Here is a 19,995-nt window from a genome sequence, read left to right as displayed (position 1 = left end):
ACTCAGATTACTTACCAATTATTGTTTTGGTGGCTTAAGATTATTAACATATTTTCCCAAAGAAACACTAATTTATCAATGTCATTTACTATTCAGACATCAGTACTACTAGCATTAGTTTGAAAGTGGCTGCTATTTAATAGTTACTCTCCACAGCTAGTTCAGAAGAGGAAGCAATAGCTAGTAATTTTTTCACACCACAAGGAGAATTAGAGCATGCAACATGTAATTAAATGAAATAGCCAAAACTAATACTTCAGACATTTTCGCTCTCTTACTGCTCAAAAATCAAGCAGCAAAAGTTTCCACAAGAATGTGGACAACACAGATATCATAACACTGAAAGTTTCTGGAAACTTGCTAACAGAAAACAAATGCATAAATTTTATTCCACATCAGTTTCTTTTCTGAAGCAAAACCTGCCTCCTTTCTGTACTGATACAGCAACTGGCATGAGCAGGCCAATTCCCAACTGAAGTCTGTATGCACTATCACAGTATACACATTTCCTCCTAGGTGTGATTAAGATTCAGTACCCCATAAAAACCAAAGGTGGTATTTTCAAAAAGGCTAGGGTCCTACGCTCAGAAGTAATTTAAGAGGCTCAGAAACCTAAGAACCATTAAACAAACAAGCAAGTTTTAAATTAGTGTTTTTAATAATGCTATGCTTGCCAGTCAATGGAGACAACATTTAAAAATGTGTAATTTAAATTTATTCCTTCCTTTCTTCTGATATAAACAATACTCCATATACTCCTGACACATCCTGTTTCTATGCTATTAATTCCCCAGCTAACCTCTTTCTGTTCCTTCTTCTGTTCTTACAGATATTCACTACATCAATTTTTTAATTCTTCTACAAAGATGCAGGTTTGCATCTGGTTACATTTCTGGTATATTAAAAAAAAAATAATAAAAATCTGGTTACATTTCTAAATATATAGTTAAATTTACAGGAATGGAATGTCACTTGAATGTGTTTGAATCAGCCATGAATTATGTTTATTTAGGGATCATAAGGCTCTACGTAAGTATTTTTGCACCCAACTTCTAATTGAACTAGTTGAAAAAAAGCCCTGAAAATGATCAGTAAGTCATTCTTGGCAAACAAAATAACTAAACTTTCACCATCAGCAACTGCAAGCTCACAGAAATCTCTAATGTCTATGTTACACTTCTCATGATATTAATTTCTTTGCTTAATTAAAAGCATATATCATCAGAACAAATTACATTATTTTTTAAGAAGAAAACAAATGCAGGATCTTTTTGCAATAGTGCAGGTGTTTAAAGTATCACATAAGAAAAAGATGCATCTGTACACATACCAGTAAGTGTCATACACAAAATGAATGGGATAACATTAAGATTACTGCATACGAGACACTTAAAAGGTTTGAATGACACACAAATTATGCAGTCCAGTAGAAGTCTTTCATAAAATTATATATAGCTTTCCTTGCATACATGGTGCAACCATATGCACTGGTCAAGTAATTAATCTTTAAGACAGTTGACCAACTTTAGCTTAATGAAGACTATTCTGAAAACTCCAGCTATGGATCCATATGGATCCAGACCTATGCATTACTGGAAAACAGCACATACCTGGACCAGGCTTGAACAGGCTGTATTTCTGTTGGCTCACCTACACTACATGCAATGGTACTTATGTCAGCTCATATGTGATTAGAGAAAAATTGCTAAAATCATCTCACAAAGTTATTAAACAGACCAGTGAATGGTCCAAGTCCATTCCTCCCCAGATGCAGAACACTGCATTTCCCCTTTTTGAAGTTCATGAGATTCCTCCCTGCCCAGTTCTCCAGCCTGTCCAGGTCACTCTCGATGGCAGCACAGCCATATGGTGTACCAGCCAATCCTCCCAGTTTTGTACTGTCTGTGATCCTGTGTAGTCTAAAGCTGGGTCTCATTAGATCACGAACAAGCAAAGTGAACTTCTTAAACCAGCAAAAACTGTGATAGCACAGAAATAAAAACTTTTAAATGAGTGTCCTTCCAACCCACTGTTTAGATTGGCACTCACAGGCAGGTTCTTAACTTCAGGTTTGGTCCCAGTCCAGCAACTTTTCAGTGTCTCCTGAGTTACTGTCCCTTCAGGGTCTCTAGAAAAATCTCTGTCTTTCCACTAGGTCTGAGGCTCAACTATATGTCTGCTCCCTGCTCTTCTCAAAGTGATCAACAACTTAGACTCACCATACAGGTGTAGACTCTTCAGTCAAGCTTCACTTTCCCTCCACCCATATCCTGAACTAACAACTTCCCCCAGCGGCAACATGTGCAGATGTTTTGAAGCTGATTTCTGCCTGACCCAAAATGCTGCCTGCTTGCCCTGCCTGGCTGCACCCTTTGATGTCCAGCCACTAGTTTTTAAAGGGACATAATATACAATGACCTACAGTAACTATGAAGAGAGAAAACAAAAATAACCTATCACAGTATGCAAATTCAACAGTTTAAGGACATGACAACATTCAGTGAGGGGCAGGGATTATAAAGGCAGGCACAATGCCAAAAATGGTATCTGGACCTATCGCTGCTCAGATGTCATTTTCCTGTGCTTCACTGCACTGTGCTCTGTTAAAAATACTGGATTTCCTTTGCAAGCACAGAATAATTAAAAAAGTGCTGAATATGCACCCTAATGAGCATATTTTAAAAAGCAGCTACAAAAATATGTATGCTGAAAGAAATAATGCTTTAGAAATACTGAACATTAAGCAATTTCTTACAAGCTTAGCAGTCACCTACAAAAGTAAAAAGCATTAGGACAGCAAACGGGTCTCCGATCCTTCTACCTGCAACCCAGAAATTCAGAATTTTCCCAGCTCTCGTCATAACAATTGCCTATATACCCTAAGTTAAGCACAGTGAAACTGAGTACATTAACGCCATATATCACAGGACCACCCAAAACATCCAAAATGTATCTAAGATGCAGGGAAATAATAGTTCTCTTTACTCGTATCTATGACTTTTTATGATCAGAACTTTGGATTTTAGTTCATTTCCTCCAGTTATAAAAAAATAGGTGTACAATCAGTTGTTTACAATTAAAACAAAATGTATTTTGCCAAAACATCACACAGTGCGAAGACATTTTGTAACCCAGTTAAACACATCTGGTCTTTCCCACATGCCAGTTTACTAACTCCCTGAATATATAGGTACTTTTCACTGGAAGCATAAAGTGATGGGCTTCGACAGTTCAAGCACAGATGAAAAGAAGCATGTTTCAGTGTACAAGATCGTTCCCTGAGAATATGCTACACAGTTCCAAAATATTTACAGCTCTGTGTTATTAAACCAATTTAGAACTGAGATTATTAGCTAATCTTAGAAAAAGCACAAAGAGAAACAATTTCTTCACATGCAGAAAACAAACCACAGAAGTAATTTACAAGGCATCTTGATTAGCAGCTAGAAACTAAATAATGAGAGCAAGCTCTACATCATAGCTACTGGATAATATATAACAAGGCACAATAAACATAACACTGCATTCTGCAGCAGTTGGTGTTTTCAAGTGGTCTTCAGTAACAGCTAATCAAACCATCAATCCAGGACTGATTCAAGTTAATACAACACTAACTTTCAGAAGAAAAGATAGCTACCTCGATGCTATGTAGGAAAAAAAATTTGCCATTACCAAGGTCATGAAAAGCAGAGACTGGATTCAGTTTGAGATCAAGACATGTAAACATAAGATGTTCACATGTGTGTTAGATATATTAACACCTATATTTTGATCAACAGTGTTCTAGTCAATACAGTCAATGAAACCTGCAGGGCTACTCAGCTGACCAACCATCAGCATTTAATTTTACTTGAGCCAAATCACTCCTCATGCTCCACTGACTACTGACTGGATCTCCATTGACTGTGACAGAAGTTTAGATACACACATAAAACCACCTACTTTTAGGCACACAATTGTAAATTCTTTAACCTGAAGTTGGATCCTACCCACACTTGCAAGTTACACATCTACAGCCAACTAAGGGGCAACGTCACAAATAGTGTCCTCTCTGGGAAAAGAGTCAATGTCCATAGTTTGTCTGATGCTGTAAGAGTTTCAAAATTTGTATGTTCTTCAAAGTACATATGGGAAATTTCTGAACGTAGTGCAATCCTCCCACAGAAATCTCCAGAAGAACCAAATGTCAAACTAAACATGGCTGAGGTCAGAGTCTTTAGCACAAAAGTAGAGTTTGGTTTGTTGGTTGGGTTTTTTAAATACTTCCACATGGCAATAGTGTTTTCTCAACAGGACCCACTCAGAGCTTACTCCCTTCAGATGTTATTTGTAGGTGTTTGTAGCCATGTGGTAGGAATCCATGCAAGGTGTCGTAAGACTCTCATTTAAGAGCATGAGAGTGTTTTCTCAACAGGACCCACTCAGAGCTTACTCCCTTCAGATGTTATTTGTAGGTGTTTGTAGCCATGTGGTAGGAATCCATGCAAGGTGTCGTAAGACTCTCATTTAAGAGCATGAGAAAACCCATGTCATCTTAAAACCGTAACCAAATTTCATCTTATGATAAGGTCAGTTCAACAAATATCCTGAAACTCAAACTAGATTTTGCTTAAATCCTTTGAATATTAAAAAAAAAGTAAAAATATCACTCTTGTGAGACCAGCAGCATAGCTTTGAGAGAATACAGGATATAAGTATTACATTTACATCCTTATTCCCTGCCAGCCAAAAGAAAGTATTATAAGCATTGAGTCTGAGAAAGGGGGTCCTCTGAGTATCTCAAAAGATGTATCCTTTTGACGTTTCTGAACCACCACCACTTCAAAGACATGGCAGCAAGAAAATACAGGAATAGTCAAAAAGAGGCCAAACTAGTACACCACTTCAATACGTTCCTGATCATGACTGCATCAGACCTCTTAGCGAAAGCTGCACTCAAAGATTAACCTGTTAATAGAAGTTGCTTTTTCATCCGTATCAGTCAGTGGCTGGCTCACACACTCAGCATTATTGTTTTTATCCCCTTCCAAAACAGGAAGTAACCAGAAGTTTAAAAGATTTAGTACAGGATATGAAGAGATTTTTAAAAGTTCATCTTTCAAGGCAGTTGACAAATTCAAAACACAAAACCAATGTGCTCAAAAACAAAGGGAAAAGAGCTTCCTATTCCCCTAGTTCAAAAAAGCACCACTTTTTACACTTTCAAGGAACATCCAAGACATTTCCATTGCAGCTAAAGAAAGACGAAGCAAAGCAGACTTCCTGAATCAGAGAATATGCCTATTACTCACTTGGATGTGGGTCACTTTAAAGTTAACAGCCTGGACATTGAGAAAAATCTGTTGTTCAGCATGGATTCTTCATTAGTTTCCTTGATGCCCATTGGGTAACCAGACAGAACTCAACTGGACATTCTACTTCTGGTCATTCCTGGATATTCTGGTCAAGCTTCACTTCTGTTGTGAAGGAAATAACAATAATCCCAAAGATCCAGGGCCCTTGCTTGTGCTACATCTTCTTCAGGATCATTTGGTTTGATTCTTAGACCAAATTTTAAAGACTACATATAGCTACCCACCTTAATGTATTTTCTACACAGATATAAAAATCTTCAACTGAGAATTCTGGAGTGTCAAAAATAGAAATAAAAAACCAACCCTGTACCAAGCTTCCCAGTTCTCATTATTTCCAAAGCTACTCCTCAGACTCCAAGCCGGTCTACAGACAAAATTGCTGAGTTGAATGATTAATTATTCTTAGTCAATTCATTTGTTAAGCATTCCATGTGGAGCCCTTCTAAAATTGTTTGTGTCATTATAAAGATAGATAGTATCAGTAACTTATTTGTGCATTTAGTTATCTCTAAAAAGAAGTTGTATTCCTGCAAAGGGGTATGTTTTGAGCATTACCTGATTTCCAATGCCTTAATTTAATAAAGGCTTTGTGTTTGCTTTGTATCAAGCAAATTTATATTTCTGATCATTATTGTAATGTAGTAACATCTACTGCCAGTTTGCTTTAAAACATCACACCTTTGTTCTCATGACAAAGTCTTCACTTATGAAGAGTTATGGGAGACTACCAATCCTAAAGACAAAATCATAAGATTTCAAGGACGTATCTGAAAGTCATTTTGTTACTCAAATCAGCACAAAAAAGAGAATGAAACTGAATTTTAACACACTTACAGGACCTATTAAGAATTAAATTTAATTCCTAAATGGAGGAACATGTAAATTGTTTCAGATTAGGTACAGTTTATACTTTTTTTTTTTTTTAATAAAACACTGATAGAAAGACCACTTAGCACAGAACCCAGTCATCTGCAGCTACACCAAGTTTCTGTCATAGCTTCCAAAATAATACACCAAAGAGAGCTATTACTTTCCAGATACTGAAAAATACAGGTGATAGGCAAATATTGTGTTTAGTCACTTCTATTCAAATAGTAAGTATCAGCTAAAGTTTCAGTGCAAATTCACTTCAGAATTCATGTTCAGAATCGGTCTAGCTTGGCATTGAAGCTTTCTATTAATTTAGTGTACATTTATTTTTACAGAAACAAATAAAAACAGTAAATCACAAAGCAACTGACCTAAAAGTCTTTCATCAGATTATTAAATTATAAACACCAATCTACAAAACACAAACAGCCTGCTTGTATATTTTAAAGAATCCTAGTTTTCATACCCATGAACAAAATGTAATCTTATACTGTTCCCTGGAGCTCGCTCTCGTCTCTTAGAAGCTGCACTTTTTCTTTTTTCTTTGCATTGCTCTTTAAGCTGAGGTAGATCTTCTTTGTAAACCTTTAAGAAAGAACACACTTATAAATTAAGAGATTCATAAGAAAAGCATGTTTCTGAGAATTCAGCCACAGTTATCATCCACAAAAATGTTATACTGACATCATTGAAAAAAAATCTCCAATAACTGTAGCTGGTTATTGTACAGTGTAACTTGTTTTTGAATTACAACCAAAACTCTAATAGAACATGCTAGGAATACATGTAATCACTTTTTTTTCTCTATCGTATCTTAATATTTTGAATGCATCAGATAATAACAATTCTAAAGGTCTTGGTCTGTTCCTCCTCAGCTCTCAGTCTCCCCAGTTTTCAGTTTTCAACAGGTCTTTATGAAAGACCAACTTAAACCCTGGGAGGCACTCCATTAAAACTAAAATCTTTACCTGTCGACGATAGGTGATCTGTGTCTCCTGTTCAATTTCAGAGTCCAGCTCTGGAACATCAGACTGATCTGAATCTGACTCATCACTATTAGAATCAACCAGACTCTCTGCCACCAAGAAAAAAGAAACAGGAAATGAAGCAACCTAAATTACAAACCAGAAAGTGTTTGAAGTAACTGCTTAATGCTTCTGATTTGACAATATATGCTTATATTAATAACTACAACATAAACTGCTAATAATTGACAGGCTGACAGATCAATTCTGCTGATACAGTAGAAATAAGCCAACTTGTAAGTATGATCATTTTGTTTGTTTGTTTTGGGGAGCTGGTTAGTTTTCATTCATTCAACTTATTTCATCAACATTAACGTTAGGCGCAAAGGGAGAAAGAAAAGAATGAAGTAATGAGTATAAAGCAGAAACTAAGACGTGCAGAAAACTAACAAGAGAAGTAAAGGGCTCCAAAGAGAAACATGGTTAGGCGAGGCATTGATATAAGTAGCAATTCTTCAGGTACATTAGGGGAAAAAAAAAAATCGTATACGGGAAGGAAGTGGTAAAATTTTTGGTGACTGTGGAGAAAAAGAGTAGTCATTTGATGTTGCTGTTTTACATCTGGGGAAAGCCAGATAATGTTGTAGCACAGAGTTTCATTCCAACAGAAAGTGAAAAGAATGCCCTGGCTGATAAATGATTTCTGGATCTTTCTGCAACCTTTGATTGAATGTGGCACATTTTTTGATTAAGAAGCCAGACACAAAATCAGCATAGAACACAAATGGATTTTAAAGTATCTCAAAATGTAATTACAAAGAGAGAATCACCAATCAGTAAGAAATGTTTCTAGATGTATGCAATAAAAAGCAATCTTTGGAGCTATACTACTTAACATTTTTATCAGTGATCTAGAGAAAAACAATATTGCTATCAATAAAGGTAGCAGATTACAGAGTTAGAAAAGGCATTAACAGGACAATTATCAATCGAGTGACAAAACAGATGTACGTTGCACATACTGTCAGATAGCTAGAAGTAAGGTTATATATCCAGGAACAAGGAATCTAAACACTTCATATATAAGAATTTTATCTTGGGAAGCAGTAGCTAATGAGAAATTTGGCTCATAGGAAATAATTAGTTGAAAATTAATTCATACCATGAAGGATCAAACCAATTAAAGGCATTTTGGAGGCTTCATCAAGGAAATTAAGAGAACTATTGCTTCTTTCTGCATTTCTGACAAGGCCAGCACTGAATCAGCATTCATTTCTGATACATTTTCAACTGATCTTAGCAATTCAAGGGTGAAACAGCCTATTTCACTGTAACTCTATATACTTATTTCCCCAAAGGACTCTCTGAATTCTTTAGGAATTTCCAAGTGAGGCACTCAGTTAATTGTTTGATTTCGGGAAACTCAGTCATGAGAATAATTGCTGTATTAATCACTGGTTGAAACATGATCTATATTTTTTTTCCAAATATTCTGCTATTAATACTCTGCTTTAAAAAAAAATCAATTACAATGCTTAAATTATCATCTAAATACTTCAAACTTTAATCAAAGGAGTATATACATCTTTTTTGTCCAGTGACATCTGGGCATCCAGTTGTTGTCAATTTAGTAAAGGATGATATGTATGGAATTCATAAATTCATATCTATGATCTGAACTTTTAAATTTTCCCTTTGCACAGGGAACACAGTGGTGAATTTTTCTCACAGTCTTGCTAGACTGAGCGTACAAGGGTACAGGCAAGTATTAGGCAACACTATCAGGTACTTCAGGCATCTGCAAAGTTTAAAGAACAACAATTTTGTGCAGACTGAAAATTTTAAATATTTATTTCTATACTTGCACCAAATAAATTTACTTCTCTTTTAGCCTCCCCTCCTCCTCTTTTTTAAAAATAAATTACTTACCTTGGGGTGCTATATGAAGAGAATCCTTCAACTTCCGGTCAGGGACAAATTTCCACTGAAAGACAGAATGATCAGCTCCCCCAATGGAAACAACCCACTGGTGATCATGCGACCATCTGACATTTGTCACGTGAGCAGAATGACCAAGATATTTTTTAAACTTTGCTCCTAGAACAAGAATAAAAATGTCTTTCAATATATGTGGAATAAATGTTTCAGAAGCACCTTAGGAAAACATATCAAGGAACCTTTATAAAAAGTATTAATTTAATTAAGATATTTTAATTACTAGTGATATTTTTATTAATAGCAGCAGCTTTTGGTAGTATTCAAAAATTTTTATCTGTCTTTAAAGATAAATTTTTAAATTTGGATTCCAGGATATAATAGCTTTAAAAAGTCAGACGCAAAGAGAGAAAACATATGATAGTGAGGTATGAGGTGTACTAAAGGAAGATTTTTAAAAAAAATTTATTGTATTAATTTTATGTTATTTTTTACAAACCAAGATTTTGCCAATTATTATTTCTACATTGAAAAGATGCAATTATTTAAGTGTTAAATGATGTATATTTAGCTCTATGAAAACATTCCCATATGTGTGCTGGTTCCCACCGCTTGTGCAATTTGAGTGCTAAGCACTTCTAGCAATTCTGTCCTCACACCTTTAGTAGTAGTAGTAGCAGCAGTGGTAGCAGTAGTATAACTACATCAAGTTAATGTTTTCACTAACTACTACATAATTACAACACAATTATTGGATCAGTTACTAAAAAGAAGTTCCTAACAGCACTCTATTATACAGATTCTTGTGCCTTTTCTTTTGTTTTATAATCCCAGTGCAAAATGGGGGATAAAAGGGGAACAAATTCAGTCTCTTTCAAATGGACAGAAGACTTTTTTAAAGAATATATTTTTTTATTATCTCAGGTACCAATAAAGCCTTATCACTTTAAAAATAAAACTGGAAAGATTGAAATGAAATGTTTTTTAATATCACCTTTGACAAAAAGAGTTGAAAAAACTATGGGGAGTATCAGTCATTTAAAAAAAAAATAAAATTCTTTAAGCACATACTGCTTGAAGACATATCCTAAGACCCATTACAAAGATTGTGTGGTTTTAGCCAGCATTAAACATGCAGTGCTGCAAATTGCAATGATACAATGGTGCAACTTTTTGTTTCCCCTTGCAAAACAGAGATTTGATCTAGTCCCCAGGCAAACTTTTTAGGTTAAGAGGACTCTTCTTAAAAGCTAGGGAAGGTTTCACAGGCTTTCTCTGATCATCATCATCATCATGTTACCAGCTCCAAGACAGAGATCTCTGCTACTGATAATTTGTTACAGTTCCAAGTTGAATGATGTCTAGAATCAAGTTCTTCAAACAGCTCTGAAAAAATGAAGCTTTCTCATTGAAAAAGATCTACATCTCTCCCCTGTTCATTCAGTCCTGAATAGTAAACTTGAAAATTATATACCCTGTTTTAGGCTTCACTTTTAAAAATTTCACATGAGATTTGTCCTTATTGCTAGTAAATTTTTAAGGAAAAGTGTGTTGGAAAAGTTTTTAAACTTCAAATAACGTACAGTGGCATACTCTGATTACAGGACCAATTTGCTGTTCACTTATTAATTGCCTCTAATAATTTAGAAAGTTATTTTTTCTAGTTCCTAGCCCAAATCTCTATCACAGATCCAGAGGAAGGAAGAAAACTACTTGAAGACCGAAGTGAACTAATTAAAGATACATATCTCATAAAAGGGTACATATTGCATCGCCTTGTGAAATTCTACTAAAAAAAAAAAAAAAGAAAAAAAAGGAGAACTATTTTACAAAATAAAATCTATGTAAAACTTTTGGCTACCCTATTCAAAATGCAAATAAATTACTGTTACTATTACAATGAATACCAATACAATACACCAGCCTATTATTGTTTTCCACCTTTGAGCTCAAACTAAACTTCGAAGAATAAATATTGGCTATTTATATAATTTTCAAAACCCCAGTTTTCTAAAACCTTTTTCTTGAATAACCAAAACTCAAAAATACGCATTTATAACTGAACTTAAAGGTACTACCTTTTCTTAGACATGGGTATCGAAAGAGCTTTACTATTCCGTAATCATCAGCTGTAACCATAACTTGCCCAATAAAATTTGCATCCACAGAATTTATATCATTTATATCTGAATATTTGGGCCAGATTCCATTAACTTCAAGGCCAGAAACACAGGTCCATGACGCCCACTGAATGCCTTTTAATTCCTCCTTGTTTGTTACTTCTTTTCCACCTAAGACAAAAATAAAGAGCTATTTTTCAATATTCACTTATGCAATTTTAAAGAATGTAAAATTTCTTAAAATTCTCCAGAAATCAAATCCAAGTGAGACAGAATTAAAAACTAACTCCTAAAACTGTCGTGATCTAATATTCTCTATTATGACCAACAGTATCAGTAGTAAGGCTTCTCCAGACTACTTAACAGAAGATCAAGGGTTTGGTACGTTATGGTTTTTATTATTTCTTGACATCTGTTTGAGGCTGTGTCATTTTTAAATGTTTATCAAAAAATACATGTAGCCATTCTAAGATAAAGTTTTGAAAAATTTTGTTGCTGAACTATTCTAGAAACCTGGGCTGTTTAGAGCAAAACCTGAAGAACTCATTTCTATTTGGCCGCTGTAAACTACTGAAAATACCAATTCTATGCTTAGATCCTTGATAAATTATTTCACATCAGCTCTAGCTGTAATAAGGTTCTTCCAATCCCACAAAGTTTCATGTAAGAGCTTAAGTACTGAGTCAGACCAAAGGCTCATTTAATAAATACTGTTTCAGGAATGGCCAGAAGCAGAGTGCAGGAGCAACACAAGAACAATGCAAGCAAATGTAAAAGTTGTGAGTCAGACTGAGTGTGCAACTGCAGAACCTTAGCAGGACACTGCCAACAACTCACCTCTCAGTCTTCAGTGGTAACAAAATTGAAGGCAACTGGGCTAGGTTTTTTCCTGTTTTCTTATTGCTAATAGGATTCTGACTAGTGGGAGGGGATAGGATGGGATGTAGGGGGGAGCAGCCAAACATACTGTAAGGAGGTATGTTTTCAACAGAGGGCTAGGGCAAGGGAGAACTCAAGTGGACTGGAATAAACAGAGTAAAGAACAGCCACAGAAAAAAGATAAAGCAAAATGGCAGATAAATCAGAAAGGAAAACTTAAAGAAAACCCAACCAACCAACCAAAAACCCCCATACTCGAGGAAGTTTAACTACTATGTACCCCTCCAAAATCTGGAAAGGAACTCAAATGCCCTGTTTGAAGATCCTTCAGCTCTGATGAAATAACTGCACCCTTTGACAAGGTTTACCTTGTAATCTCTTTCAATCACTAATCCATGTAAACGATGACTACTAATACTGGTTATATCCGTGACAAATTCCTACATCTCTTGTATCAGGCAACTGCAAGTTCTTTACTCATTTATAGTGGAATTTCAAGTGTTATGTGATTCCAATCATTATTTTGAAATATTTAGGAGAATCCTTTAACTTCACTGACTTTGCTAAACTTTTTCATAAACAAGCTTTCACAATCCCACATTCTAATATATCAAGAAACTCCAGTCTGAAAGCTGCCTATATAACTTCAAATTGCTCCTCCTGTGTGTATGTATTTGTTACAGTCTAATTAAATTCTCAATATCTTTTCTTACATATCTTCTGTCTCATTCAGAGCAAAAAATCAAACTTGTGCATAGAATAAATTAGATGCTTCAGCAAAGATAGTCACAAAAAGCTCCATGGAACTATGAATAATGTACAGCGCAAAGCATAAATATTGCGTAACAAATGAAGGGACAATATAGTAAGTGGTGATGATAATAAATAAATACTAGAAATACCATGAGGGGGGAAAAATATAGAATGATATTATATAAAGAGTGTATACACACAGAAGAAAAGTCAAATCTTGTGACAAACACTGTCCTTGACATATTGTAATCAGGACTACTTAAATTTGAAGCTTTAAGATATATGTCCTATGGGCGTATGTCCTCTGCAGAGGGAATTGTCTTGATGAAAACTGTTTCAAGAGTATGGGACAGTTCAGTCAAGTTTTCAAGACAGTGTTGTCTTGAAAATATTTACAATAATGGGCTTGTCACATACTTTGAATCTGAAAACTGTATTTTAGTATTATCTAATATACTAATTTTCTTTAACAGTCCCCTGCCATAAAAGAGAAAAGACATATTTGAATTTGCGTTATCAGTAGACTGCCCAGCTAAATTTCATTTGGTTATTTTTATTCACTTTGAAGGTTGCATGATTGAATCATATATGTATCACAGCTTCAATATTCTTTTGCTTCCAGTGAGTAATTCCTAACATTCTGGCACCCTTATATCAGGTACTCTTATTTTCTCTACAGTTACCTAGTCCCATTATACCTCCAAATTCATTTGCATTCCAATTGTTTCTATTACAAATTTCTCACTGTAAAAGCTTTTTTAAGTTCCTCAGTTCTGCTGCAAACATAGTTCTAGAAAACTAGATGACTCTTCCAAGATGCACCATATTGATATTTCCACACATTTTGAAAACCATACAGTGCAAGCAAATGATAATTCATTTAATATCCAAGCTGAATAAGTACAAAGCTATTAAGCTACTGCAAAATTGAATTTGAATGCAATATTCTTCTTTTTCTAAAAAAGTGGGAGCAAAAATTTTGTTTTGAGAAATAAAATAAATTATAAGCCAGCATCTCTACCATGAAAAGATGCATTATAAAGAAGAGTAAACATATAAGGATAAAAATATTTAAGTAACTTTGCCAGAAAATGCTATACTTATATAATAATTAATCAAATACAGCAAGTATTTATATGAACTTAGAAAAAAACTTCTCTGTAACCCAGTGCTTTGAACCAGGATCTGTATTTGGCTGTTTTTACAAAACTATTATACACTCTTTCTGTAATAAGTGAGAAATATCATAAAGTCAACTCAGAATCTTACTTGGCATTCTGTAAAAAAGTCTCTTTCCATTGCCATCATTGGTCTGTAGGTATTTACTGTCCGAAGACCAATCCATATGGGTGATGAAACTTGAAGATCCAATACATTCCCCAACTTTCTTGTATCGCTGAACAACACCATATATATCCACAGAGCTGTCATTGGAACCAACAGCTAGGAAATTCCCATCTGGTGAATATTTCAGTTCATGAATAGCTTCTTTCCTGTCTTTGATATGAACAACCTCAGTCATATCTCTGTAGTATGAAAGAAAGCATGTCATAAGTATAGAAGAGCCTTATCACACTGTCAAGTACCCAGTTTTAAAAAATGGACAAAACTGTGAAATGATGAAGTGAACTTTACTATCACATGTGCAAACCCAACACTGCGATTTTTAGAGTTGGGTAGGGCTTCATGGCAAAAAAAAGAGAAGGGAACAGCGACACAAGAATGTGCTGCACTGGGCTAAGGGAGAGCGAACAAAAGGAATTGTTCAAGCTAGGTCTGCAAAAAAAAAAAAAAAAAAAAATTCATCAGGTAGATTACCACATCTTTATTCACTCAGGGAAGAAAACTTCACTGACATGAGACACAGATCTCATTTTCCCTTTGAAACTGTGGGATCACAGCAACAAGATAGCACTGGTTTTGTATGCTTGATGTGCTGGCAGCAGCATTCCAACACATGGAAACAATTTAGGAAGTAATGAAAATTTATTTCTTAGTAATTCAAGAATAATTAATAGAGCTAAAACCTAAAGTAAAACACTTCCTAGAACACTGCCATTCTTTGCAAATAGACCAATAAACTTTTTCATATGTATTGCTATGGAACAACATGAACACATGTAGCACACATTTAAAAAATTTGAGCACCCTCAAGACTTAAAACAGAAATGTAAGTGATCTACTCATATATGGTCACTACAGTGTCAATATACATACAATTTATAAAAGCAATTAGGTAACATGCTTGAAAGAGTTAATAACATACCTATTTTTAATTTTTGTAACATACCTGACTCGAAGCACAGTGAAAGAGCCATCCTTCATTCCAAGAGCAAGATGGATTCCATCGGTACTAACTGCAGCACAGCGAATGGGTTCCTCCATATTGCACCGGGCAATCAGAGCATGGTCTATTAAACTCCAAATTCTAAGATAAAGTAATAATTACAAATGTAAGGAGTGGTTTGTAGCTGTGTCATAGATAGCATGAAGCCTGCAATTTCTGCAGAACGCTGGATGTGGTAGTGTCCTATTTTAAAATAATTTTCCACAAGGAAAATCTAAGACAAAAGTGTGAATTTTGCATACAACAAAGAATATTCCTATATTTAAAATAGTGAGAAGATATCTAATGAGAAAATGCAGGGACAGATTAATTTTGTTTGACTTTCTGAATATAAAAAGAATGACAATATATGATGATATATACTTTTAGACCACTCTGAAAATTCCACTGTTTTAGCCAAGAACAACATTAAAGAACAGTTAAAGACTTTGCTTAGTAAGATATCCTTTCTTATTAACAAGTCATTATTCATAACTCCTTATATATAACTAGATAATATTATAACATGTAAGTTTTTACTACAAGATACGTTACAACATCTGTCATTTACAAGATATACCTGGCATTCTAGAGCATTATTTCAACATTCATAATTCAACTACTGTTTTGCTTAACCCTGCTACACTTAAGGTACTTAACAAAAATGCCAACACATTTAATTTCTCAGAACGAAAAGATGTTTTTGACAAAAAAAGATAAACTTGTAAAAGGGAGTAATTTTCTGGGTTTTCTCAGAATATAGATACTATTTACTATGCATACATTGTTTGATGAAACTCCCAAGCTAAAAGTTGATTCGCAGCATGTGAAAAAGTGAATACTGTAAGAGTAAAAATTGTAAGTTTTTAATAAAATTTTTTTCATTGTAACCTGTGAATGCTTAAAATAACTCCTGAATAGAAAACAGTTATGGGATACTTGTGCATGAGCGCTTAATGTTAGGATAGCTGAAACTTGTTCAAATTTTGTACATTTCATTTTTGTGAAATATACATTTCCACTATATTTTATTATGAGAGAGCACTAATTTCATGCATAACTTAACTGGTTCAGAAGCACTTCAATGCCACATTTTAATACCTTTAAAATGTATACATTTCAATTAGGTTATCTACAAAATGAGCTGTTTGTATAAAACTTTATGCAGTTAAAGAAACAAACAAACAAGATTTAACCTGACTGATCGATCATCACTTCCTGTCATTGCTAGCGGTTTTGTAGGATGGACAGCCAAAGCCCACAGCTCTCCTTCACAGTGCCCCTGCATTATCAGGAAAGGCTTATTACGCTCATGCACCACAATTTCAAAAATTTCACTGTCTTGTGTCCCGACGAGTATATGGTCTCCTCTCCAGCAAACACTTCTTACAGACAGACCTATAGAAGAGATTGTTACTGAGAGATACATCCTGTGAATTTGTGAAACAAAGGTAACGTAGCACATGACAAAACATAAAAGCAAGAAAACGTCAAGACATACTCATATACCTTCTTTTATTCCTCCATTTACTCCTTTTATCTATTCCATATAACACATACTGCCCTTGGAACATTTAACTTTTCAAGCTTAGCATTACAAAAATTCTAAAATAAAATGTGAGCCTTATTTTAATAAAGGACATGTACCTAATTCTTGTACTGCAAGATCTCTGACAAAGATAACACTGACATTTGCATCTGAAATTACACATTTAATGTCTTTAAATTTCAACATAGGTAGAAGACAATATAAATTACAATTTGTGATCAAACCATGGACCTTAGTACTAGCTAGATGAACCTAAATTACATAAGTGACAGAAGCATCACTGGAACATGCATTATATGCAAGATGTTTGAAGAGCCTAATTCTCGGCAGCTTGCTTCTGAGATGCTCCCCCTAAAGCAGATCTTTGTAACATCTTAATAGTATCTGGAATTATTTTCCCCACTAAATAGAAAATAAAAATAAATCAAACTGAAACAACATATAAAGAGATGAAAGGGGTTTATGATGGGATTTAACATGCATTCCTAACAACTGAATTAGTTTCCAGGCTTACAGTGGAGGTGAGCACTCACAGGCTGCACTTCTTTGTAGATAAGGTTGGGAATAATAAAACAGAAGTTAGGACAGTTGTGCACTGAGAACCCAGTCTTAGGTGCCCAATTTTAGGAATATGCACCTTTTAAAACAGGCTGTATTCATTACATTCTGATAGCACAACTCAGTTTTGCCAATTTGAGGTGTAGATAACCAGATGGTAGCAATGCCTGACTTAATTCACTTTGCCTAAACACTGACTTCTGTGGAAAGTAGCTCAAGAGTGATCTTTGAAAAACTACTCTGGATTAGTATGTGAGATAAAATTGTATCTCTCAGAAGAGAGAAAGGAATATTGTAATGGTATGAGTTGATGTGCTTCTGAAAAATATTTTTAACTATGTAGAGGGAAAAGAATAGCCTTATGTTATTAAATTTACATTGGAAAAAAATTGCAAGACATGGAAGCAGCAAATGGGTGGGTTAGCAGGCCAGTCTGGTGCATCTGCACTGATGTTTTAACTCTGACAATGCTAGCTTTCAAAACAAAGCTCCAGATTGTGCCTACTTACTGTGCCTTGCATTACAACATAGCCTTCAAACACACAAATAAGACTCCCTCCATATGAAACAGAACTGAAAGATGTGCTTCAGGAGTGCACTCACTGCACTGCAACTGCAATACAATGTTCTGTCCACTGAACCAGACTAGAGATAACACCCTTCAAAATGCATATATATTGTGCTACTCTAACCCACTACACCAACTGTTTTGCTTTACAGATTTGTTCCTATTGTGCTGCGCTGATGAATGTAACCACCTTACCATTCAGCCCTATAATCTAGACATTATATGGTATATTGTCTACAGTGATTAAAAAATAAAGAAAGAAACAACCAGAATTTTTGATGAAGGATGATTAAGACACCTGTTTTAGTAATTTGGAACTCCTTATGGTGCTGGGAGATATTTTGAAAAACAATTTGACTTCTTGGAGATACATCTAGAGTCGACTAATTGCTCTACGAGCCATTCACAGAGATACAGAACTTGAGTATGTGCTTGTGGATAAAATTACCAAGAGGTGAGGTCTAGGAGCAGCAGAAAATGCAATTAAGAAAACGAGTAGAAGGACAGGTCATAAAGGCAATCCTCAAAAGGATACAATAAGAAAAAAGACTGAAGGGAAAAGATTCAGGAAACTAAACTTATTAAAGATAGGATTTTTAAAAAGCTATTAGCTCTGTCATGGGCATTTGACAAGTCAAAAATATGAGGATGGAGTTCACATAAGTGATCAAGAAGAACCAAAAGAGTTCATGGCAAGAGTCTGTTCCAAAGTAAAGATGACAATCTGGAGTAGAGAACAAGTTTGAGAGAATGAAATGGGGAATGAAACATAGCTTTCAAGTACATGCAACAGAGCTGAGAAACAGCAGCTGAGTAAATTTAAATTTAAATGAGAGTCACTGTACCTCAGGGCATTTAAAATGGAATGTATTCCATCTTGTTGCAGTATTTCACAATCTTGGTGGAAATGCCAAGTCAATTACAGAATACAAAGATTTAACTTGCAATCAGTTATCAGAATGCCATCAGACATTCTACCACATTGTCAAATTCTTGGCAAGATACTAGAAAATAACGAAGTGACTGTGGGCAAAGAAAATCAAATGCCAACAAAAGCAATATTGTAAATGACATTAGTGCTTCAGTATATGTTTGTATTCTTTTCCTGAATCACTGCAGCAACAATATCTAGAACACTGACAAAACATGCTATATGTAAACTGCTAGATGTAAAATTTTAGCATGACATAAACTGTAATTGAAGTCATAGGTATGTCAGCAGCATTCTAAGTACTACAAAACTGTAGATTACTTCCAAATACTTTTAATGAAAATTTGGATAACTAGCAAATGCAATTTCTGTACTCTGCTGTTTTACACTGTAGATCTCACCATCTCTTCTAAGTTGTCTTAAAGCATTACTGTTCCTTGTTAAAAACTGCTGTGCTACAGCAAAGAAGTGCATTTTATTGGTTTAAAAGAAAAAAAATTAAATCTCTGTGTTTACAACTTCATAGCATGTCATACAGTAACTTTGAAGGACTATGTGACCTCCATACTAGTGGGCATGATGAAATTCCTTTTCTAGCAAGAGTACATAGTAACACACGAGACAACCTTTTTGGTTTTTTGAAGTCTTTTCTTGTTCAAAACACTGGTACATTTCCTACCTTATCCGTAGGTCAAAAGCGACAAACTTCTTTTTACCTTTATATCCCTGGTCTGTTTCCCTGAGATCAATCACAGTAATTGGTTTAAAATTTAAGTCCCACAAGCGAACACAGCCATCCCTGCCACCAGTGGCAAACCCCTCTTCACATGCATTCATGCTGAAAATTCCTGCCTGAAGAGAGAAGAAAGTTATTTTTAACAAAATACACAGATTAGAGATACCAATACGGAACATGGAACTCTTGTCAATGCCAGCATTGATTGTCCTCCTGTCTTCTTACCTCTTACACTGTTGAAAATGGCATAAACATATGCAACTAATACAAGCTTTAAATATGAAAGAGTCAGAAATGGAAACAAACTCAAAACAAGCAGAATTCACATTCAGTGACAAACAGTAAGTTAAGAAAATTGCTGCAATACTGCTTTAATCCTGATGATGATGATTATAGTCATGTTGCTTCTTATCCCTAGAAAGAGGGCCTGGTCCAACTCTCACAAATATCA

General features: G+C 34.9%; 1 protein-coding gene across 10 annotated transcripts in view; it reads right to left on the bottom strand.

The window, feature by feature from the left end:
- EML5 (EMAP like 5) overlaps positions 1–19,995 on the bottom strand; it is a 121,461-nt gene that overhangs the window by 63,260 nt on the left and 38,206 nt on the right. For all 10 annotated transcript variants that reach the window (XR_011324697.1, XR_011324698.1, XM_069783676.1 and 7 more), the window contains exons 6-13: positions 19,525–19,660; positions 16,399–16,600; positions 15,167–15,304; positions 14,146–14,402; positions 11,203–11,415; positions 9,119–9,286; positions 7,193–7,299; positions 6,691–6,809 (exon numbers count right to left, since the gene is read on the bottom strand). Coding sequence is in view for 8 of the 10 variants with exons in the window: in XM_069783676.1 (XP_069639777.1) it covers positions 6,691–6,809; positions 7,193–7,299; positions 9,119–9,286; positions 11,203–11,415; positions 14,146–14,402; positions 15,167–15,304; positions 16,399–16,600; positions 19,525–19,660 (1,340 nt within the window). In the remaining 2 variants the exon portion in view is untranslated. The remainder of the gene's footprint in view (positions 1–6,690; positions 6,810–7,192; positions 7,300–9,118; positions 9,287–11,202; positions 11,416–14,145; positions 14,403–15,166; positions 15,305–16,398; positions 16,601–19,524; positions 19,661–19,995) is intronic.

The sequence above is a fragment of the Haliaeetus albicilla genome, chromosome 5 (genome assembly GCF_947461875.1).
Source record: "Haliaeetus albicilla chromosome 5, bHalAlb1.1, whole genome shotgun sequence".
Taxonomy (NCBI): domain Eukaryota; kingdom Metazoa; phylum Chordata; class Aves; order Accipitriformes; family Accipitridae; genus Haliaeetus; species Haliaeetus albicilla.
The sequence above is the reverse complement of the archived record's forward strand: the minus strand, read 5'-3'. Positions and strand labels throughout refer to the sequence as shown.